The sequence below is a fragment of the Mercenaria mercenaria genome, chromosome 8, assembly GCF_021730395.1.
Source record: "Mercenaria mercenaria strain notata chromosome 8, MADL_Memer_1, whole genome shotgun sequence".
NCBI classification, from domain to species: domain Eukaryota; kingdom Metazoa; phylum Mollusca; class Bivalvia; order Venerida; family Veneridae; genus Mercenaria; species Mercenaria mercenaria.
In genome coordinates, this window is record NC_069368.1 from 3,859,820 (window position 1) to 3,885,641 (window position 25,822).

Below are 25,822 nucleotides of genomic sequence, written 5' to 3' on the forward strand. Positions count from 1 at the left end.
TGTCACTTGGAAAATGTCCCAAAATTCATTGACATTTAATTCCGTATTTCTGAAACCTATTCGTGCATTTTATTGAAATTTCACACAAACGTTTGATGATTTGATTACGTAAGTTTACACTGTCCTCTGTCTTTTATTTTTACAAACTCATTCCCCCTTTGACATTCCTCCAATGGTGGGGGTAAGAGTTAAGTTGGGTACGCACATAAAGCGGTTTAAGGTAGAATGCGCCTAAGTTGCTTTATTGGGTTCCGTTTCGCCATTTTGTTTTATTAAAAAATCAGCATGTTCCTTATATTTTTTCATATTTCTGTACTTTTTTCCACTGCAAACCTTCAAACACGACCATTGACGTCCATTTTTGATGAACCGTGATTTCATGTCCGTCGGATAGCTTTCGTTAATCGTCCTGTTCATTCTGCAAGTATCGATTTGCTTGTTACTCATCATATTTTCATTAAAAAATCTTTAGAATGATGTATAATTTGTGGAGATCAGTTTAACGCTAAAGACGAAATTTACGTTACAGTGACGTCAGAGCGAAACATATATAACGTTGAGTTTTGAATAAAAAGTCTGCTTAAATCTTGTCTCATGTAAAACCCAAACGGTAGCATTTGACCAAAAACTAACATGATGAAGAAAACTTATTTTCCGTCGATTGAAGGAGTAAAATTATGTGGTCACCGTATTCATTTTCGCGTAAAATTATATACACTACCCCTACTCCCAAATCACAACATAGCTTAGTTTAGGTGTTTATCTGATATATCAATTTTCAAAAATTTAGCATTTTACCCTCTCATTAATCAGAGGCTCACTACAGACGCGAAACGAATCGTGGTACGTGAAAAAGGGGTCATTATAACTGTAAAACTGGTGCCTTTAGTGCAAAATGGTTTCAATGCAGAATGTATTACATACGCCAATAGGACAACTTTGCTTAAAATTCTGATCATGTTTTTACTTTTGAAAATAGCTTAAAATCTATTTTCTATATAATAATGATTTATTTTTCATCGTTTTCTTATTTAAAGTACCGGTAAACAAGTTTTCCGTTGTAATACACTGCTAAAATTATTATTTATGTATATGCAATTGTGTGTATAGTTCGGAGTTTTCACACTTGAAACAAAGCACAAGCATTATTATTTTAAAATATCATAGATAGATATTATACAACAGGTTCAAATATTTTCAAGTTTTCAGACGTATGACCTTTGACTTTGCCGAACCTCCACGGAAGTAAAACTTGTTTGCATATTGTTTTTCTTGATATTGTCCCTAAGCATGCACGCACAGCCCAAGGTCATACATTTTTACTTTTTCATTTCTACTTCTCCAGCCTTGTAACATCTGAGCATAGGATTAGTGGTCCGAGAGCTCACGGACTTTTATTGCAACAATTGAGGCCAAAAAAAGTTTATACATTTTTGGAAACAATATTTCATATCCTCCATGAAAACCCATTTCTTAAGTGTCAAAGCCGTGCCTATCTATATTTTGTTCACTTCTGTTTGTGATAGGGGAGGTAAAACTCATTTGTTAAAATTTAAGGGGATAGGGTAAGGTTTACGACTACCAGTTTTTTCACTGTTTAATTACAGTAACTATCTTATTGTCAGTAAATGTATATATGTCAACCAATGTCAGCAAAAAGAAATTCATATTGCAAAATAAGTGCTGAATGCCATATCTATTTTCAAAACAGTTTTAAGCACCTACCTGTATAAAATGGTTTTAATGTCTATATGCCAGGCAAAGTCAGCAGTGCAGATGTAACCCCAAAACTGCCAAGGGTAAAGTTATAGCAAAGGTCAAAGGTCACATTTATGTGAAAAATTGCATGAATAGCTTCCTGTTTGACATAAAAATGCTATTTTTAATCATTATTATTAATTACTCGTGATTTATTTTAATGTATATTTGTCCCACAACGTCAGTTATAAAGATATAGTCTGAAATCAGACAAGTTCAAATGTGATATTAAGGGTCAAAGGTCATTTTCATGTAAAAGAATGAAAAAAGACTCTTTAACTTTTCTTCTTGTTGATAATATTTCGTCAATATTAGTCAACGATATCAGTTCATTGTAATGTATAAATGTTATGCGATGTCTGCTATGCACATATAATTTCAAAACATTCAAGGTCAACCATAATATCAAAGGTCAAAGAAGTGAGTAAAATGATGCAATAATATCACCTGTTTGTAATAATTTTCATTGTTTAAAAGTATTTGTTTTGTCATTTTAGTGACTGATCGTTGTTCATTTTACTGTATCAATATCAGGCGATGTCATTGAAGAGAAAATAAGTCAAGATCAAACCTGGAATTGGAGGGCAGGGGTCACTTTTGTATAAAAAATCACAAAATTTACCATACATACTCATTACTTTGATCAAAAATAGCTTGTTGTTATAATTCACTGTTAGCAATTTATTTTAATGTATAGATGTAAAGCAAAGTCAGCAATGTAGGTCTTATTCTTATAAGTCAAAGGCAAACTTATTATCAAATGTCAAAGGTCAAATGTGTGTAAGAATTCGCAAAATAACAAGAATTTTGCAATGATTTTTCTTTATTGTGTAGGTTATTTTTGTCTGACAATATAACTGTTGAAATAATAATGAAAAATAAGTCAAGGTCAAACCTGACATTTAAGGTCAAAGGTCATTTTCATGTAAAAATTCAAAATACAGCCTTTTTAATTTCTTCTTCGTTACAAATTATCTTGTCATTTTGTTCATGGAAAATAATTTTGTCTAATGTTATTTGTAAATCAATGTCAGCAAGGCAGATCTAATTTCAAAAACAGTGATTGGTAAAGGATATCAAAAGTAAAGGTAAGATATGCGTGAAAGATCGCAAAAACAGCATTTTTGCAATACTTTTCATTGTTTAAAGGTATTTTGTCATTATTACTATCTGATGGTTATTCCTTGAAGTTTCATACATATATATATATATATATATATATGTGTATATATGTGGGTCATTGTCAACAATGAAGATATCATAAGCCATGAGTCTAGATCAGCCCTGATGTTAAAGATTAAAATTCAGTTTTGGGTAATAAATTCAAAAGGTAACACTGTTATTTTATTTCTTTATTCAAACATATCTTGTCATAACTTGATATTAATTCATTGTAATGTTAGCCTTTACTTACTTACTTCCTTCCTTACTGCCTTCCATCTTCTTATGGCCATTTTATATCTTATGATTAGATGCGGCAATGAACTGCACCGTATTCTGCAGGTCGCAGGCATCTCTCCATCGCTTGGACTCAAATAGGATGTCTGTTGGCCAAACTTTCTGGTGTGCTTCTTTCAGATAGAAACATCTCTGCGGAATGTGAAACGGTGTTTGTTCCTCTGATCCACACTGACATTTAGCTTTTTCTGCAACTCCCAGCTTCTTCATATGTTTTCTCAGGCCACAGTCTTCAGTGCACAGACGGAATACCGTTAATTAGCTGTTTAGCTTGTGTAGACAGTCCTGATATGGCAGGTAACCTCCATTTGTGTTCTTCCAATCTGACGCCAAGCTGTTCTTCCATAGAGTCTGAGCTTCTCTGTACGAAGTTGGGGCTGTATTTACTTGGTTGCTGCTTTTGCAAGTTTGTGCACAGCGTCATTTCTAGCTAGGCCCACATGTGCAGGAATCCATCGAAATGCTACATTGTTGCTCTGAGGCAGGAGATTGATGTTTTTCAACAGCTGTCTGATTAAGATGTTTGATGGAACTGCTGAGAGAGCCTGAAGAGCTGACTTTGGGTCTGTTAGGAATATATTGTCCCTTTTCTCCTCGCTCATACAGTTCGAGTGTCGCCGATGTGAGGGCTTGTATCTGGATCTGTTGTTGGAGCATCTCTTGCCGACTGGATGAGAGGGTATGAAGTAGGAGCTGTCTGAAAATTTGATGTAGGCACCACTCCCAGCTTTCTGAACTGCCTTTTCCACTGATCCATCGGCATATGCTTGGATCCAAGAGTGAGCTGGATAGCGTTGATTGATCATTTCTGGCGTAAGAGATTGTTGGTAAGCCTGATGTTGCTTTCCCTTTTCTTCTACTCTACTCCTGGTACCTCCAATCTGATCTTGGGCGCACATTCTCTGGGAACCCATTCATTTGGCTCGAGCGGCTCTGCCTCTGTGTCTAGTGCTGCTGTTTTCCCTTTTTGTAGTTCTTTGACGATATTGTTAAGACTTTGTCTTTTCAGTCTGTTCTTGGTTCTGCTCTTGTGTTTTGAGTGGAGTGGAGTCTCTTTGCCTTCTCTGCATGCACAAAAGCTTTGTACTCTCGTCTTGTCTCTTATGGCTCAGGGTTGGCTGTCTTTCCCGTGTATTTTATTGCAGTTGTCTCATTTCCCCGGGATTATCCTCACACCTGAAATTTAACGTTGTCCAGTTTATCTTTACTGGTTTTGGAAGCAGTTACACATGAGGTTGATACGTACTCTGCTATGGGCCGTACGTTGTCTGTGTAGACTTGCAGAGGATCTTTGCATTTACTCCCCAACTTGTTCCAGCCATTTTTTTCATAATGGCGAGTTTTTGAAGGCCCTCTGCTTTGACCTTTAATGTCAGATTTGACCTTGACTAATTTTTCGTTATTATTTCAAGAATGATATCATCTGTTATCTATACTTTAAAATGAATAATAATTAGTTAATAGTTTTGAAATCCCCACCCCCACACTCAAAAAAATGAAAAATCATTGCAAAAATACTGATTATTTTGGCTAATTTTCACGCGAATTTGAACTTTGACATTTAATAATAGGTTTAGCTTTGTCTTATTTGGATAAGACCTACATTCCTTACCTTGATTGACATATATACATTAAAATAAATTGCTAACAGAAAATTCTAACAAGCTCTTTTATTTTTGAATAAAGTAATGAGAAAGTATGGTAAATTTGATCTTTTACACAAAAAATGACCCCTGACCTTTAATACCAGGTTCGACCTTGACTTATTTTCTCTTCAATGACATCGTCTGACATATATACAGTACAATGAACAACGATCAGTTACTAAAATGACAAATCAAATACTTTTAAACAATAAAAGTTGTTACAAACAGGTTATATTATTGCAACATTTTACTCACTTTTTTGACCTCTGACCTTTGAAATTATGGTTGCCCTTAAATGTTTTGAAATAATATGTGCATACCAGACATCGCCTACTTTTTATACATTAAAATGAACTGATATTGTTGATTAATATCGAAGAAATATCATTAACAAGAAGAAAAGTTAAAGAGCTATTTTTTCATTCTTTTACTTGAAAATGACCTTTCACCCTTAATATCACATTTGAACTTGTCTGAATTTAGACGATGTCTTTATTACTGACATTGTGGGACATATATACATTAAAATAAATCACGAACAATTACAAATAATGATCAGAAATAGCTGTTATATTTCAAACAAGAAACTATTCATGCAATTTTTCACACAAATTTGACCTTTGACCTTTGATATAAGCTTTACCCTTGGCAGTTTTGGGGTTACCTTTGCACTGCTGACTTTGCCTGACATACAGACATTAAAACGAATTAACTTCTGTGACTAACAATGTGAATACTTATTAAAAACGTTAGAAAAAGTAAATGTAACATTTTTCATATTTTTGCATGAAAATGAACTTTGACCTTCAGTTATCAAGGTTGCCCTTGACGTTTTGCAATAAGATTTGCATTTCTTACTTTGGCTGATACATACACATTACATATATAAAGCTGAGTGACTTATCGTAACAAACTACTTTTTAAGAACAAAAATAAATTTCAAATATACCAATTTTTTGTGATTTGTACATACATTTGACCTTTGACCTTAAATATCAAGTTTGCCCTTCATTCCTTTTTGATAATTTTTTTTACTGACAATCATATAGCTACTGTAATTTAACATTGAAACAACTAGTAGACGTAAACTTTACCCTACCCCCTAAATTTTTACAAGTGAGTTTTACCTCTCCTATCACAAACATAAGTGAACAAAATATAGATAGGCACGGCTTTGACACTTAAGAAATGAGTTTACATGGAGGATATGAAATATTGTTTCCAAAAATGTATAAACTTCTTTTGGCCTCAATTGTTGCAATAAAAGTCTGTGAGCTCTCGGACCAAGTTGCCACGGGCTTGCCCGGTTAATTACATGCTCCACGCAAATATTCACTTACTTTTACGGCAGAATTATATGGTTTTACAGGTCTGGAGTTAATTTTTTTATTATTTTGAAATTTTATACCACAAACGCTGTTTGAAATAAATCATAATAGATCTTTTAACATATTTTATTAACTATCACAACAGCAATCTTTACGTGCCGTGTGGCGGCTGTAAAAAGTCTCCCCGCACTTGGATTCAGTGTTGAAATGTTTTCTGGTCCTTTGGGATCATGGAGTCCATTCAATTGATATGTAAGAGTTCCGGTTAAGCCTGTGCTAGGGGACGTGAGTGTAGTTGCATATTTCATTACCTCAAATGAACAGACTTAATCAAACCGACTGCTTAGTTAGCATTCTTTTTTTTTACAGATTTTATTATTTATTACCACTATTTTAACTTTTTCAAACAAGGTTTCGGTGGGGATTTGAATCACATTTAGTGAAAGCTCTAGTTTGTTCTGTTCTGTTTTATTCTATTCTATCTTAACCTTTTTAATCAGCACATAGAACGCTTAAAGCAGATCTGCATGTTCGGATAAATTTTATTCTATAATAAATTTGATTAAAACAATTTTTGTTAAACGGCATACTAAAAGGATGTGGCCAATACAATGAGTCATACGGTTGATTCTTGCTAATACACTGATTTGAAAAAAAAAAATGAACCTAAGTCAAGTTTTATAATGGCAGTATATAGGAATTGTTAAACAGATGTAGAGGACGTAATAACTTGAGTTTTTGCCGCTACCCGTCGCTTTAGTGATTTCTCTTACCTGGCAAAATACAAACGGTCGAGGGAAATTTTGACACGGAATAAGTCAAAGTCCGTGCTTACTTTAACATGCGCTATAGATGTCCAAACGCATTTTTGTTTTATTCAGTTTTTTAAGGATCTGTTTCACAGCGAAACCCTCATTACTTGCTTAACCCGAGAATGAATTATGGTTTGAATGTTAATAGTTCTTATTGTGTTTGTAAACTAGCTTCTCCTTTATGACGGTTTGTGACGTCCTAAATACTTAAAGATCGGAATGTTGAATCCATATACCAGCTTCTGAATTTGAATTTTAGGCCATCTCAATGAACATAACGTTAATCTGTTGTGAGGAGTGCATTTATATGCAGAAACATTATGATTCTACTAAACAAATAAGTCAAGCAGGCTTGTTAGATTTGTAAATACACAATAGAATCTAACATCGTTTGTGGTTTAATAGTTAAGGTATTATAAACTGTAGACAAACATATTTGTTAAATATTCCCAACTGCGAAATAAACACAAATGTCAAATTAAATTTCAGTATAAAATTACAAACAATGTCAAGCACTTTGTATTTTACTACAAATATATAAATAATTCATTCATTTTCTAAGAAATATTTATCTCGATATTGAGTATTGTCTATTCTAGATTGCCAATGTGTAAACTTTCTTTCGAAATATTACGTAGGATGATAGATTAACGTAGACTTACATAACACATAATCAGCTCCATATAATAATAAACAACAAACACATAAATAAAGCATAACATTTAGTCTTTAAATTTGCACAAACAAACAAAATGCAGAATATTGTAGATTGTATTGCCATTGGCAACGCAAATTTTTAAAAAATATTACCAAGTAAATGTATTTTTGCTAAAAGATGCCATACAAAACTGACGGGATTCCCTTAACATATTTATTAGAAATGTATTTTCATCGGTTAGCAACTATATAAACATGCATTTTTTCTCTCGATTGTACTGCATTAACAAATATCTAAATATGCTTGTACAACAATCGTTTAAAGAAAGTAAAAATGCATAAAAATCTTGATTATTTTCAGATTCATTTACATAGAAAATATTGAATATTATATTTTCGTATCAAATATTCTTAGTAGATTGCGTACTAACTGATTTTATTAACAATAATAAAAAATTTAACGCCAAAAACTGACAAACATGTCGTTATGTAGCAACGTCATTATGGCGGGTGGAAGAGTGCTGAATTTTTTTTAGCTCAATTCTCAAATACTGATGGCATCGTTGATGAAAAATGCCATACTAATGATGCTTAAACATTTGTGAAAATATAGAAAAAAGATAAAAATGAAGCGAAGTTATATAATACAAAGTTCAATAAACGACTGTAGTGTGTCTTCTAGCCGTAATGGCCCTCCTAAGTTCATAATGGCATTCGGGCTAAACTCATCGGGCAATTATAAGATTGTGCGTGCGTGCGTATGTGTGTTTGTGTCTTGGGAGGTGCCCTACAGTACTAGTGTTGGTTTATCTTACTTGTCTGTTTGTTTATTTGTGTCTTTTAGTTGTGTGCGTATGTGTTTGTCTGTTGTATGTGGGTGTCTGCGCTGCTGTGGTTTACTTTGTAGGGTTACTGCGTTTAAGGAACGGGGCTTTTCCTTTTGAATATTCATATTTGTCCCACTTTCCCCCTACACCCGATCCCCTTTTTTTCTACCCCTTACTCCTTCTCACCTTTTTTCTGTATTTTGCATATAATTATGCATGGCTCTATGGCAGTGTTTGGGGTGCTATGTGCTTCCGGGAAATCCACTCTTACCTTTACTTCTTAGATAATACCGATGCTTGTACGTGGTAAACATAATTTGATTAAGCATTTGCTATCAAGCAATACATGGTAATATGTTGTGATAATGCTGTGAATGCATTGCCATTGACCAATGTAATATAAATAACATAACTGTATATCCGCATTATATCTTAACTCTGAATAAAAGTATCTAGTATATATTAATTTATATCTTTTTAATACTTGTGAATTGTTCCGTAGCAAAATGTAGTTTTATTCTTAAAAAAATATTTCATTCTTCTTTTTGCAAAGACAGTACGCAAATAATTATTCTATAAAATACTTGTATGCATTCTTCCACAGTGGTTACTTTTGACTTCAACTCTGATTAACAAGATAAAGTTCAAGCTTGATACCAAAAAAATAGATTGTCTGGATTTTGCAATATACACAAAATTTTATTGGCAACTATCATGTATTGGTTCTCTGTAAAAAAAAAATAGCAAAGCTCTGTTATTGCATATTTTCTGAAAAATGGTCCTGCAGCTAACTGCCTAACATATCAAGAATCAAATTGATACTTAATTATCAATATTATGAAGCATAAAAATGTACCGGTTATATGTTATAGAAATTTGTTTAAGAGGTCCTACAGAATTCGGTCACAGACCTAGGAGTTGTTGCATGGATAATTACAGGGAAACGGCGTTCCTATATTTAGAGTTTTTGTGTGAGTTGGGTTTAACGTTACGCCAACACAATCATAGGTCATATGGCGACTTTCCAGCTTTGATTGTGGAGGAAGACCCCAGGTGCCCCTCCATGTATTATTATTTCATCATGGGCGTGCAACTGGGTAGAACCACCGCCCTTCCTTAAGCCAGCTGGATGGCTTCCTCACATGAAGAATTCAACGCTGGCCCCCGAGTGAGGTGGGACCCCACATCGGTGAGGGGCAAGTGATTTGAATTCAGCGACCTTAACCAATCAGCCACGGAGGCCCCTTTTATATTTAGAAGTTGTATATTAAAATTATTTAGTCTAAATTGAATGTACAATTATACAATTATAGTTATGAGAAAAGGTAGTAAAAGGAATAGTTTGTATATTCTGTTAAACATAGTAACCTTATCGCAGGATTGCTCCGACAAACTACTCATTAGTAAAACCCCTAACAACACAAGATCGCAAACAATTGATCATCGTTACAATGGGAGAGTATTTGTTGTTGAAACGAGTGAGACCTACTTGACCATGACCTTCTTGCCATGTCAAGTGCAAAGAAAGACGATTAGGGGGTTTCGAGCAATAATTACAAAACAAGGTAAAATATGTTTTCATGTTAAATTTCATTTACTGAAGGATGTGGTATTCCGTGTCAATATGGAAAGACCTGTTCTCTTTCGTGGCATTCTCTTTAAATAAAAGTTTTAGCAACTGAAAACATTGTATGTGCTAGACTTTATCTCTTTTTTTTTAATAAAATCTTAAAATAAATATGCCGTGATCTTGAAATTTGCTTCTCCAAATCCGTAAATGTTTATTACCGATGATTTTCTTTAAAAATGTGTTTTTAATATTAAGAGCTTGAAAAGCATGCGTCGCGTAGTTGCAAAGTTTGCGTTTACATGTCAATGCACTTCCCCTAGTATCTAAACAAATATCCAAGCTTTAAAGTAATTTATGACATGAGTAAAATAGCAGGGCATATATGAATTGACCTATTGCAGTAAGTAAACAGTTTTGTAACGATTGCAACATAGTGTAAAACTTTTCATACACCCAAAAACATCATGAGAGAGTTTTGAAATTCGGTTGAAAAAGGTTTGGCAAATAACAGTAATCTAACTTAAAGGCAGTATAACCCTATTTAAGGCGAGTTATTCTTTTAAAAGAAAAATAACGTATCCAAATTTTAAACTGTCCAAAATTTTCAGACAAATAAACTTAATCATTTGCTTTGCACTTGTCTATTTGTCTAAAACAATCGATCACCCGTAAATTATGTTGAAACTATTACAGGAACATTTCTACATTTTATCTCGAAATTGAATCGCTTTTATTGTCATAATTATTATTATCATAATTATTATTAGTTACATTGCAATATCAACAAAACACATTGCAAGTTTAGTTGTCCAAGTAAGAAAGACTGCCAAAAATCTTGTAAATAATATCGCTTTACTTACTATTGGTATTTATATAAGATGAAGCATTCATAAACAAACAAGACAGAACAGGATATATTATTCCATTTAAGACGTTCCTGCTTGTGTTGCGAAAAGTTCTGTAGAGACGTGGATGAATGAACATCATATATGTAACAGACCGACGATGATGCTCACTTCAATGTCGATATTAAACTTCCCATTTCTGCACACAGAAGAAACATGGGAGATAATTGTTGCTCGCCACCATACTATTCAATTACATTTTACTGACTTCTATATCGAATGTTTCACGGGTAAGTCACTGTAAGTTTTCAAATTTTAAATAATTATAAAGTTAGTAAGTTTGTTAACAGATTGTTGACTGATTTCTACCCTCAGCTTGTGGGAAATAAAAAAAAATAGAAAATGAATCAATTTCGACGATGGTAATCATAAATAAACGATATGTTAGACCATAGACATACGTACTATGTATGACCCAGGTAAGTGCCTTTTATATTTTTTCAGCAATAAAATTGGTCCAGTTGCAGATGTGTCTATGTCTCCGATTAGGTGACGGACTATGTTTAACATTTCTAGGTTAAACAGCTGATCAGACTTATATATCACATGCATATACATTTCCTCTGGCGACATTGCCACAATAATTCAAACACCATTGATTTTGAATGTGTTGAATCTGATTTAAGGGATTACTACATATTTTAAACTAAATACATACGACTGATGATGGTCAGTTACAATGTAAACTTTATATGCTTGAACTGTACTTCCCTGGTCTATTTCCGTCAGTCTTTCGAGTCATATCGTGTAGATGTTCACCCTATATGTATTTCTTTTCATCGAAGCTGCAGACTAATTCCTTGATGTTCAGCTCATATTACTTATGCTGTCATCTATAGCACTAACTACCCTAAAAGTATAGCCAATATGCATTGGTTCTAAACTTACCTAGTAACGTTGTAACTCTTATATCTATAGGCTGGAACTCCTTGTCTAAAAAGCTCAATAGCTCTGAGAGCATCCATCCTTCGTAACAAAGTAGTTGGAACATCTCCGCATCTAAGCTTATATACTGTCGCCTTAAGCAGTCGAATACCACAAAGGTATACCTACTTGCTCTGGCTCTAAAGATAGCCATGGTACTGTGGCACTTGAACTCTTCTTCTGTGTGACACTCGAACATCTTATATATGTCATAAGGAAATCTCGTACCGAAATAAATTATTTATTTGATAATCAACGAATCTACACTAAAATCGCTGGATACCAAATACTTTCTCGAGTGTATGCAAAAGCGTATTTATAATCACCGTCAACTCATATGGGCAACTCTTCCAGAAGACAGTAATTTTCAGTTTGAAGATAATGATCCTGCAAGATATAGATATGCTCATCCAGAATAACCATTCCAGGACACACATTTATGGGACTTATCCAAATGTTAGTAATTTTAGTTGGAGGAACGGAGACCCAAGTCACGACCCCTGGTTTCGTAGTCAAACAATGTTACAGATCATTGTGTCCGCTCTTAATGTATTCCCTGCCAACTATACTTTTATTTATACCGAAGCGATCATTTGCTATTTACAGAGGAAGAAAATCTGACTTAAGTACTTGATCTTCTAAACGAAGATCTGAGAACGACCCATTCACATACGTCTTCTGTATATTTTGGATTTCAGTATTGCTATTTTTATTTTAACCAATCAGACGACTTGTTCGAATGTCAAGGAGTAAGTAAAATATGCAGTTATTCCAGGGTTCGAACCCAGGACCCTTCGCATACAAAGCAAGTGGCCTACCGACTGAGCTAACCGGCTATCTGACACATTACGCCATAAGAATTGTAAATATCAAAAGTCAAAGCTACAGGTAGATTTGCAAAAAATTGTAAGATAAGCTCTGATTGGCTAGCGAAAGGGTCGTCAGAACGAGGCTATGAATAGGTCGTTCTCAGATCCTATGCGTAGCGTAATAGGAGATGTACTTTAGTCAGATTGCAGAGGAAGATTAGTTTAAATCAAGTAAAATATCCTATAAGCACATTTACAAATCTTTTTGAAAAATGAAAAAGTTTTAGATAGGTATCGACTTTTTTAAAACTTTATTTTCTCGGTTACACAACATATAGATACCGAACGCTAAAGCATTCGGTCGACAAGATATTCTTACCCTTTTATTTGAGTAATATATATTCTAACTCGAGTTTACAAGTAAATAAATAGTTTGGCCTCAATTTCAAACGACTTTGAATCACTTGCCCCTCACCAATGTGGGTTCGAGCTTAACTCAGGCGTTGAATTCTTCATGTGAGGAAGCCATCCGACTGGCTTACGGAAGGTCGGTGGTTCTACCTATGCCCGCTCGTGATGAAATAATGCGCCTTGGGTCTTCCTCAACCATCAAAGCTGGAAAAACGCCATATGACTTATAACTTTGTTGGTATGACGTTAAACCCAACAAAATAAATAATAAAATACAATGTCGTGTTATTCTAACATCGGGCTCTTAACAGACAACATGTAAAACAGGTCTTTACTTCGTAGGAGAAGGCGGTGTAACGGGTTTATTACATTTAGGCTTTAAAAAGACCGACAGTTAAAGATACTAACCACAATGATTTTTGCAGTGTAGACATAAAATAAAACATTTACTATAAGATGATATCGGTAATTACCGTAATCCATGGACTTGACACTTGTGATATTCCCTTCTGCCTATTGACCTCAGTGAGTAACACCTTAAAACTGCCTCAATAACCTATTTGAGCCTCCACTTTGGGTGCGGGAGGTCGTGGGTTCGATCCCCGAAAACATGAAAAATGGTACCAGTAGCTCCCTTGCTTGGCGCTAAGCATTAGAAACGAAACTGGATTCTCTTCTTTCATACCTTCGTGACGATTGATTCCATCAGGAATGAGGAGTCGAAAGTGATTAATGTAATTTGTAGAACTTGCTTTCAATCGACTTAAAATAAGTTAACTAATAACACCTTGGTCAGATCAACAAACTTGGATATGCACGTAATCACCATACAATAACTGTTCAATATTTTACAATTGAATGGTAATAGTTTGCTGGTAAAATACTAGCCCTTTCAGCTGAACAATCAAAAGCTGATATTGAAAAGATTATTGGCAGTGCAGTAGTATGCCTATAGTTGCCGAAGTTCTTGCCATGTCGGCAGTGTTGAATACAAAACAACGCTTGAAGTTTATAAATAACACAGAAGTAATTGTTAAGTAACTGAAACGCCAGCCCAGTTTGTAGTGACAACAATAACGGGTTATTCAAGTCGTAACATAGTCAACCAGATTGTAGCACATTAAGTTTTGAGCTCTTCACAGTTCATTGGAACATTTTTACATAGATTGCGCTGCAAAACCGTTTGTTCAGTTCTAAACTGGGAAGAACTATATATACCACAACATCCTTTGCACCGCTCATGCACCTCTACGTGCTATTATTTTGAGTTTGCGCTCGTACTCAGCAATACTGCTTTATACCCGTAATTACTTTGTGACTTATGGCTAGTGTGTGTGTGTTCGGGTTTAACGTCTTTTTCAACAACTTTTTCAGTCATATAAACGACAGTGTCTACTTGTAGCAGTGAGCACAGTGTCCAAGTTTATAGTGCTGTCTCACTGGAATATCACGCCGTAGACACGTGGCATGATACCCCAAACAGTCACATACTGACACCGGGCTGAGGTGTAAGGGAAGGACAAAAGTAGGTCTATTACTTCAGCTAGTCTCTTCAAGAAATATAATTTTCTCTTTAAAGGCAAAGAAAATCTCCTATATAAGTGACCCCCCCACCCTCCCAACCAATGCCAGACATCTTAATCCCTAATAAACAGGATCCTGTCTGGTCCGGTCTGATAAGGGTCCATAAAACCCCTGTAACGTGTAACTCAGAAATCATGCAATACGAGGAGACTCGTGAAAATACACAATAGAATAGTCCGGGAGAGTGCAGCTATATAATACATAGCGGTAATTGCATAAACAATTTACAGTGTTCACCTACCTTAATAACGGATAATGACGTGAATGGTGATAAATCTACAAATCTGAGACTTCTTTCATTAAATGTATGTGGACTTGTATCAAAACAAATTATACCTGAATTTTGTTCCTTAATAGACAGTTATGATGTTGTAGGGTTTCAGGAAACAAAAACTGATTCCTTGGACTCTGTATGTTTTAACAATTTTGATGTATATTTTAAACACAGAAAGCAAATTTCGAAAAGAAAGTCTGGCGGGCTATGTTTGGCAGTTAAAAATAAATTGAAAAAGTACGTATCAGTAATTGAGAACGAAAATCATTTTGTGCTATGGTTTACTGTTTCACATAAGTTTACAAATGATGGTGATATTTTATATGGTGTGGTTTATTTGCCACCTGAAAACTCAGAGTATGCAGTCGATGATCCATTTGCGGAGATTCAGGCTGACATTGATACTTTTTCTTCTCGGTATGATAAAATATGTTTGTTTGGTGATTTCAACTCACGAACTAAAACATTGCAAGACTTCATTCTTACAGATTTTGATATTTTGCATGAAAATAATCTTGATGATCTTTATTACGATTTGCAACAGCAAATGAACTATTTTTCTTGCGGTAATGTATCGCTTGAACGCAATAATGCCGATAGTGGTGTTAACAATTATGGTTATAAATTTGTTGACTTTCTACAGCGAAATGATTTTTATATTCTAAATGGAAGAACATATGGCGATACGAATGGGAGTGTTACTTGTAAAAATGTCAGCACAGTCGATTATTTTATTTGCTCAGCTATTTTGTTTCAACATGTTGAGAAATTATCCATTTTGGACTTCTGTCCGCTCTATTCAGACGCACATAATCCAGTTTGTTTGAAAATGAGTTTTACAAGTACGGAAACAATTTCTGACCATAATTTAACTAGAAATGCCAGTGTAAAACTATGGGATAGTTCTAAAACAGAATCTTTTGTTAATAATATTGACAACGATAAAATTAACGAAATATATACAGAGTTGTGTGTTTTAGAAAATGCCGAACACATCACAGAAGAAAATCTAAATATTGTGGTCACAAATATAAGTGATTTATATGTAAAAGCTGCAAGAAAAAGTTTTGGGACTACAAGTAGTGCAAGGAATATTAATGAAGCACAAAGTAAGCCCAGTTGGTTTAACCGTGATTGTAAATTGTCTAGACGTAATTTTCATAGGGCAAAATTTTTGTACAAATTAAGAAAAACTGATGAAAACAGAACTAATATGAGAAATGAAAGTAAAATGTATAAAAAAACACTTAAACGGAATTTTATGAATTTCAAAAATAAGAATATTGATAAACTGAGAAAAGTAAAAAAAGCTGATCCTAAACAATACTGGAAAGTTCTAAATGGAAAAATGAAAAATAATGTAAATGCTAATTTAAATGATTTATATAACTATTTTAAAAACTTAAATTGTGATGACAATATTGATGACGCACGTTATAATACAAATATTGAAGTAGAAAATGTTGAACAAATAAATGAAGAACTAAACAAAGATATAACTGTACAGGAAATAGAAAATGCTGTAAAATCACTGAATAACGGGAAAGCCAGTGGTTTAGACGATATTTTAAATGAACACATTAAAAATTCGTTCTCTATTATGAAAGATTTATTTGTGAAACTCTTTAATATTATCTTCCAACATGGTATTATCCCAAAAATTTGGACAATAGGAGTTATTAACCCGATATATAAAAATAAAGGTGATGTTTCTGAGCCATCAAATTACAGACCTATTACACTGTTAAGTTGTTTGGGCAAATTATTTACGGCAATATTAAATATACGTTTACAGAAGTATACACTTGACTCGGATATTATAAATATGTACCAATCTGGGTTCAGAAAGGGTTATTCTACTATTGATAATATGTTTATTTTAAATACTTTAATTGATCTGTTACGTAGACGAAAAAAGAAACTTTTCTGTGCCTTTGTGGACCTGAAAAGTGCCTTTGATACAGTATGGAGAGCAGGTCTTTGGAGTAAAATGTTTGCCTGTAATATTAATGGAAAATTTCTAAAAGTGGTGAAAAATATTTACGCCAATGCAAAGTCCTGTATTAATGTTAATGGGGAAAAGTCCAGTTTTTTCTCTTGCTCAATCGGCGTTCGTCAAGGCGAAAATTTGTCGCCTTTGCTCTTTTCTTTGTATTTAAATGATCTGTATGATTTTTTTGTAAATAGTGGTATAGCTGAAGGTATTGACTGTATGTCCAACCAACTTTATGATGATGTATTGATCTTTGTTAAACTTTTTGTTATTCTGTATGCAGATGATACTGTTATTGTGTCAGAATCAGAAAGGGATTTACAAAATGCTTTAAACATATACGCGGATTATTGCAATGAATGGAAATTAAAACTGAACACTGCTAAAACCAAAATTCTGGTATTTTCGAAGGGAAGACATATGAATTATACTTTTAGTTTTAATGGACAACAGTTAGAAATTGTTAATGAATATAAATATTTAGGTATTTTATTCAGCAGAAGTGGTTCTTTTTTCAATGCAAAAAAGTTAATTGCTAAACAAGGAACAAAGGCAATGTATAGTTTCATTAAGAAGGCAAAGTCTCTCTACCTACCTATTGACATGCAAATAGATCTTTTTAACAAAACTGTCAAACCCATTTTATTATATGGCTGTGAAATTTGGGGATTTGGTAATATTGAGGTAATTGAGAGAGTTCAGTTGAAATTTTTGAAATATATTCTTGGACTTAAGTCATCAACACCCAGTTCTATGATCTATGGTGAGACAGGTGTTAAACCGCTTAGTATAGATATTGAATCTAGAATTATTACATACTGGGCTTATTTGGTTAAACCTGTTTATCCAAAACTATCTAGTTTGTCTTACAATATTATGTTAAGTCATTTTAGGTACACAAATCCTGTTCCAATACGCATGTTTGAATGGATTAAAAATGTTAGAAATATTTTTATAAAATGCGGATTATTCAATATATGGGACACTCATGATTTTGTAAACTACACCTGGTTATCAGCCACCATTAAGCAAAAATTGTCAGATTTATTTTTAAACAAGTGGTATTCCGATGTAGATAGCTCAAGTAAATGTAAAATTTACAAATTATTTAAAACTGATTTTAAATTTGAAGACTATTAGTTAAAAACACCATCAAAATTACTGAAGTTTATGATAAAATTTAGAACTAGAAATCATAAGATGCCAGTTGAAACTGGAAGCTGGAATGCAGTTGATTATAATTTGAGAATATGTAATTTATGTAACACCAGTATAGGAGATGAGTTCCATTATTTATTTGAATGTCAGTTTTTTAGGTTAAGAAGAAGACATTTTCTTAAATCGGAATACTATACACGACCAAATGTAAACAAGATCAATAGATTAATGAATATTGCAAGTATAAATGTGTCTGAATACAATAAGCTATGCAACTTTGTAAAGGAAATTATTGCTAAATTTATGTAGATGTCACACTGAGAATATTAATGCCATATCTATTTATTTTATAGGCTACTTATAAGTTAGGCTAAGAAAAAAAAAAACGTTGTTCTCTCCCGATAATCATATATTAACTATATATTATTAATCATGTTTTCTATTATCTACTATTGTATATGATAACGATTATTTGTTTCTATGCCTTTTTGTTGCCTCACATGTTTAAGTAATATTATGTATACCTCATGTTGTCATGTATTGTGACCTGGGAGAAATAAAATGAATTGAATTGTAGACTTGACATGTAGTCCATGTCAGAGGATCATAAATTTTATTGATATGTACAGATAATTAGTTATTTCCTGTGTTTTGCATTTTATTGATTGAAATGCAGCATTTTTCAGAATATACACAATTATTTTAGTTGATAATATACTAATTGTACTTGCTCAATGCTCAGTCATGTTGAGTAATGTCCTGACCAATTAGATTATAACTCTTCCAGCAAAGCAAATTCTCACCCTTTTAGAAAATTCTCACCTTTATTTAATAAAAATTAAAATAATTATTTAAAACTGAATGAGAGAAATGACAAGTATTTTTTTATTCAATTATTATGATATTTTTATCATTTAAACAATATATGGGCACAATGGATGAACAGAATGTTTGGCTGGAGACCTTTATAATGAGACACTATGAAATGTGTTATGTGAACTGAGTTATAAGAAAACTTTTAATTGTAGAAAATTCTGTTTATAGTATAAGAATTGTGATTTGGGAATATATAGTTCCCTGTGTGTGGTCTAAATACATTTTCTTTTATTTATAATAAAATCCAGCATATAGAGATATCGTTGCTCAAAATACACATGATTTATTAGTTATAAAAGGTGTCTGAATGCATTTTCTTTTATTTTTCATAAAAATCCAGCAATAATTAGATATTATTGTAATAAAACTTGACTTTTAAAAAATAAAAATACTGTAGTATCTTCTTACTTTGTTTGTTTAGCCCTAATGTAATCAGGCTTTCTAAACTCGTTATAAAGGTGAGAACTGGTTTGCTATAAAGGTGAGAAATATCACATGCAATCTATTTACTGCACAGTAGCTATACGGTAGCTTACTATGATAAACAGAAGCTAGTCTCGCATACCAGAATCAGTGTCTTTAACATCAAAACTAGATGCCCATGGGCAACATGTCGAGCCCGCCCGCTGTCAAAAGGACTGGGAGTTGCACATGACACTCCCTGTCTCACTGAGGCAAACATTTATGCCAATTAAAAAAGAAATTGCAAAAAGTTACAATATTAGTTGTTTAAAGTAACAACAAAAGGACGTAAATCTTAAAAAAAAATTCTAAGACCACAGAAAAATTCTCACCAGTAGAGATAGGTCAAAATTTACCTGAAAATTGGATGTAACATGCATGTTGTACTACAGAAAAGTGGTCTTGATTTTTCCCTATGACCAGTAATAAAAAAGTTACGAATATAAGCTATTTATAGTAACAACAAGGGAAGTAATTCTAGGATCTTGCGCATGACACTCCATCTCTTGATGATGAACAATTGTGCCCAGTTACATCAAAATCCCTCTATGCATCAAAAAGAAATGCTCCGGACAAAGTTGTCATTCTTGTATCTAACTTTGACCTCAAAGTGTGACCTTGACCTTAGACCTAGGGACCTGGTTCTTGCGCATGACACTCCGTCTAATGGTGGTGAACATTTGTGCCAAGCGACATCAAAATCCCTCCATGCATGAAGAAGAAATGCTCCGGACAAAGTTGTCATTCTTGTATCCTTTGACCTCTAAGTGTGATCTTGACCTTAGACCTAGGGACCTGGTTCTTGCGCATGACACTCCGTCTCATGATGGTGAACAATTGTACCAAGTAACATCAAAATCATTCCATGCATGAAGAAGAAATGCTCCGGACAGTCATTTCTGAATTTGACCTTTGACCTGTAAGTGTGACCTTGACCTTTGAGATAAGAACCTGGGGTTTGCGCATGACACTCCGTTTCACTGAGGTTAACATTCATGCCAAATATAAACAAGATTGCTCCATGCATGTCAAAGTTATGGTCCAGACAAACAAATCCGGACGCACGCACGCACGCACATACACCGAACAGCCATTTGGACAACTAAGTCTTCGCATCCGCAAGCGGGCTCGACAAAAATGAACTGAAAACATGGTATCTTAATACCCTTTGTCCCTCGAGCAAGTTTGACTGTATACTATACGCCTTTCTTTATCTTTGGTATTATTCCATTTTTTTAAAATTATATATTTTGATACATAATTATTAAATGATTTTGGAACAAATGTCAATCTGGTATGACATTTCAGAATTTTGTATACACCGTATTTTCGTTTCAGGAGAAAGGTTTGCAATCAAAGAGTACACGTCGGGTGAGGAAAAGACGTTTTGCATATCAGACATTCAAAATATTGCTATAAAATCGAAGACAGAACACATTGCTGTAATATACAAAAATGACGAATATATTTCGACAGTCAGAACGGAAGGGTTTCGGCTCCAGTATTCAGCTGTAAACCATTCATTAGCATATATCACAGATAGGACGGACGTTTCACTGGGTAATATTAAAGTCTTTAATCGTTGACTTTTTCTCTCTCCGTTATGGGGCTGTAAGCGGTGCTTAAAGGCAATTGTTGTCTTTTCGGGCCGACCTTTTACCTCTAAACAACATTTGTAAATGGCAACCGTACATATCATTTGTCAGTTATGATTTCATTTTTTCAAATAAGCGATTAGATTCATAGCTTTTACATGAATTTACTTCTTTCGATGCGTAAGAAAATCTCGTTTCATTTCTTTATAGAAAGGGTTAGTTTGTTAGTTATTTTTTTAATTACCCTTTAATACATTACACAACATATGTAAGTACATAAATATTTTACTTATAAACTGTTTGGCTGGTCACCATGCTCTGTCCACTTACTGCAAAAACAGTTTACCTGAAGCAGGATATTCTCCTCCAAACCAGCAAGCAGTGAAATATCATTTTTTATATTTTACCATTGGCAGAAGACATAAAATGAAACGAATAGCTTTCTTTAAAATACTATTTTTTTCTCAGAAGTGTAAAATGGTTGCTATCTGGAGATAAAAACTAGTTCCAAACTTAGAAAACCTGGGATCTACTTTCCAGATTTTATTTACTTCACAACAGCGGGTGTTAAGTGCTGTGTCGCCCCGACTTCATCTCAGTGTTGTTATATTTTCTGGTCCTTCGGGATCATTGATTTCAACTCATTTAGATTTTAAGATTGAATACTGCTTAAGCCGGTGCCAGGGGGCGTGGGCAGTGTTGCATTTTCCATTACTGCTCATGAACAGACTCAATCAAACCAAGTCTGCAATTTGCACTGTTTGCCTTGTTTTCGGTGCTTCCGAGGGATCTACTTTCCAGATTTTATTATCTATATCAAATAATATCAAATAGTGATAGACAAACCTTGTTAATACGTCAAAACATTTACCTGAATACACGAAGCTTGGTTAGAACGTTTGCCTTTATGAATTCTATTTGAAGCTTAAACTGGCTCATCTGGCGTAGAAAAAATAGGTGAGTTGGCATTGCCTTAAACAAGTGCTATCGCCTGGTAAAGTATTTATAAAATGTTATAATATACATCTAGGTGCTATGTTAAATGTATAATAATGATATTTTTTCCAAATCTTTAAATTGCTATTATTGTAATATTCTAAACAACATTACTTCATTGAAGACTATGCAAATTTATGTAAAATAGAAAGCATTAACTGTATTTTATATCATACATATTAGATATGAATTAAATATCGATTTATGACTCTATATTTCATAAATGTGTACTTTAAAAGCCCGTTCTTTGTTAGTCAGTTCGCCAAAGCTTTCGTGTCAGGACCATAACACTATTATCTTTTACGTTTTTTAAGACTTTGCATTACATACTCGTTATAACATTACGATATTTCTCATAAGGACAACGTTTCCTAGTATTATGTTTATATGTTCCATTTTGAGTAATCTTGAGATTTAAAATAACTTGGTACCAATTATCAAATCAGGACTGTCACAACATAGCTCCAAGGTCAACATTGTCTTTCATTAAGAAGTTACAAGAAACTTTGTATAAATATTTATCAAAACATGCTTTCGAATCATTTTCCCTGCACCACTCAATCCCTCGCTTGGGGTGAAGAATTCTTTCATTAATATCTTTAGAAAATTATGTATTGACTTCTAAATTGATTTAACATAGATATTCATTTCTGCTGATTTAAAATGTGTGATCACCATCCCCACATCCACATTGATCTGTATCCACCTTTGTGTATATATATATATGTATATTTGTTCACATGTTATTACAAAATGTATGTTTTGTAATCTGTGTTTATCAAATAAAAGATCTGTTCTGTTCTGTTCTTTTCTGTATTAGGAGAAGACCGGGGTCTTCTTACACCATATAAAGCTTGAAAGACGCCATATGCCTTAAGCTCGAAAATAATGATATCAGATAATGAACAAACATGACAATATCTAGCGTTTACAGTTCAAAATGACATTTTATTTAATCTAACTTAACCAATATAGTCGATTTCTGCACATAAAGTCAATGCGATAAGTGGCCTCTGGTCGCTAGTAAAGGCCGCTGACTTCAAAACACCCGCCCCTTACCACTGTTGGTCTTAAACACTGCTTGAAATTAAATTTTTTCTTGTGTGTAAGGAAGATATCAAGCTTGCTGGCGAAATGGTAAGGGATTCTATTTAAGCACCTATCAATACATTAAATAATGTTCAGAGATTTTCTACCATCGAATTACTTAATTGTCACCTATATTGTGTTTGGCTTGAAATGAAAATAGAAAATGTTGAAACTGCACTGTTCGCTAAACACGACAAAAATGAAAATATTGTAAACCATACAAAACAAATGAAAAATGAAACCGACCTCGTCCAATGTTAGTTAAAATCAGTTCAGGTAAATTATGGCTTAGAGCAGACACGAAAATTCCCCTTTAAACCTATATAATTTTGGTCATGACATTGACCTTAAATCGACAATAACACACGTCAAAATATTTGAAAATACCAACAATAGTTGCTTGACCGAGCTGTAAAACTAACATATTAAGTAACATAGTAGACATAGTTATAATAAATACAGTACGGATTTTTTCAAATACTACCACAAAAAAAAACTTATTACAGCATCTTACTTGAAAAGAAAAATTAACAACATTTCTAGTTAAATAACTATATCCGAATATTCCCAATGCCCTAGGATTAAAAGCAGTAGAAGTTTGAATAAGTTATTCCCTTCAACAGTTTCACAAAGATTTACAACTCTAAAGCATTCTTACTTTATTTGAAAAACAACACATTCCATTTTAATGATAAAATTTACCGACAGATCAAAGGCAATGCCACTGGCATAAAATTTGCACCAAAGTAAGCTATATTAGTGATTCAAAAAATACTTGATAAAAAAGAAACTGGAAAATATTTTAGATAATATTTTTATTGTATGGCCAAAATTGAAAACGGTTACAAAAAGAACATTAATTTATTCAAGAAGAATTGAGAAAGACAAAAGCAAACAAGATAAAATTAATACCTTATGTATCAACACACAGTACGAAAAGTTTGCAACATAATTAGAGAAAATCAAAGAAAACTTAAGGATGATACTGCATTTTATTAATTATTTCACAAAATAAAGTCCTAAAAAGTACAAGACAATCAGCCAACATTACGAAACTACTAACGTCATTTATTGAGCCCAGATATAAAGAAACTTTTCTACCAGCCAACCATCATATTGCGGTATGCTCAAAATATTTACTTAAGATATTCCGAACTCGGCAGAGCCTCGTTACCTGATAAACAGTTATCTTCGAACCGGATCTACAACCAGTGAAAAAAAATGTAATAGTATCACTCCTGCAGATCCTAACGGGTGAAACCGTTTGAATTATATTGTTTTATATTACTGAATTGGATAAGGATAATTAAATATGTAAAAAAATAAATTAATCTTTTTTTTCCCGATTGAATATCCGAATTGTCAATAAATACTTTTTGGATATGGTCTTCGACAACATGAATCGTGTCAAACATCCGTAGTCCTCCGAACCAGCCGTGTAAATTGATCCTGCGCAAATCGTTTATGTTTTTCTAGTAAGAAAATGTGCCCTCATCCAAGCCCTGGTGATAAATGAGGGGCATTATTGGAGTAAAAGCCGGAGGCAAAGCATGTATACTAGCATGACAATGCGACGATAGTTTAGTGAGACGCACTTTAAAAAACTAAAACAGAAACGCTAATCACGTGACCGCTTCCTTCACCAGAAGTGTAAACCAGCTGATTGTCATAGTTTAAAGAAACACTTTGTTGGCTAACCAAACACTCACAAAACAACAGGGTTGGGAACCCCAAAAGCTGTTGCTAATGTAAAAAACAAGAGGAGGGTGTATACATGCTTTGCCTCCGGCTTTTACTCCAATAATGCCCCTCATCCATCAGCAGGGCTTAGATGAGGGCACATTATTTTCGCAAAAGCCTTCGGCTTTGCATGTATACTAGCATCTTTAAAGTTTGTCAACAAAGTTAAATAAAGAATGTAAAAACATTATATATAACATTATAAATTCATATTTTATTATTACTTATTTCAAAAACAGCTAACTGCTGTATCATTAACATTATATATTCAAAACACACAGTTCTTAATTTCACATACATTAATTTCCTTTTCAGAAGTTCACAGTTCATCGTTCATCCAATAAAACCACACGTGCAAACGATATATCAGAATTCTGCACTACCGATCTACGATAAAATTTATAAAAATTCTTATCTGATTTCCAGTCAGCTGTATCCAAAATGTACTTAAGTGAGCACTGTCCGTATGCTGCTGAAACTGATGCAGAACGAAAAGAGTGTGCCTTAAATATAGTAGTGTATGTACCCGAGAGCTCTAGTACTGTCTTCAACCATCTAGCGACAGTGCTAGTAGAAACTTTATCATATAAAACATACGATATAAATAGTTGACTAGATTTTCTAATCAACTTAGTAACGTTAATATAATGTGACAATGTATGCATAACGCATAAAGTTTCATCATCAATATGTTCAAACTTCAGTAAAAAATCATTAGATCTACCTGATCTTGATGTTTTTAACAAACCTGGAAGATAAAAAGTCACCTCTGAATTCCCATAACGAACATTGTCTAAATCCAACGACACAATAGTCTGTGCTCTTGGTGCAAAACACAAAGCTATTAAAGCTACCAACTTGAAAGTCAACATTTTCAAAGAAAGTATGCTCAAAGGAAACAAACTTTTCAAGAACTTTAAAACAACAGTAACATCCCAGGTGAACTTATA

General features: G+C 33.5%; 1 protein-coding gene across 1 annotated transcript in view; it reads left to right on the forward strand.

Annotated features, from left to right (window-relative positions):
• The window catches only part of LOC123523156 (uncharacterized), a 90,131-nt gene that overhangs the window by 12,841 nt on the left and 51,468 nt on the right, over positions 1-25,822 (forward strand). Inside the window, exons 3-5 of the mRNA XM_045300827.2 lie at positions 9,865-10,051; positions 10,988-11,191; positions 20,791-21,012. Of these exons, the coding sequence (XP_045156762.2) occupies positions 9,865-10,051; positions 10,988-11,191; positions 20,791-21,012 (613 nt within the window). The remainder of the gene's footprint in view (positions 1-9,864; positions 10,052-10,987; positions 11,192-20,790; positions 21,013-25,822) is intronic.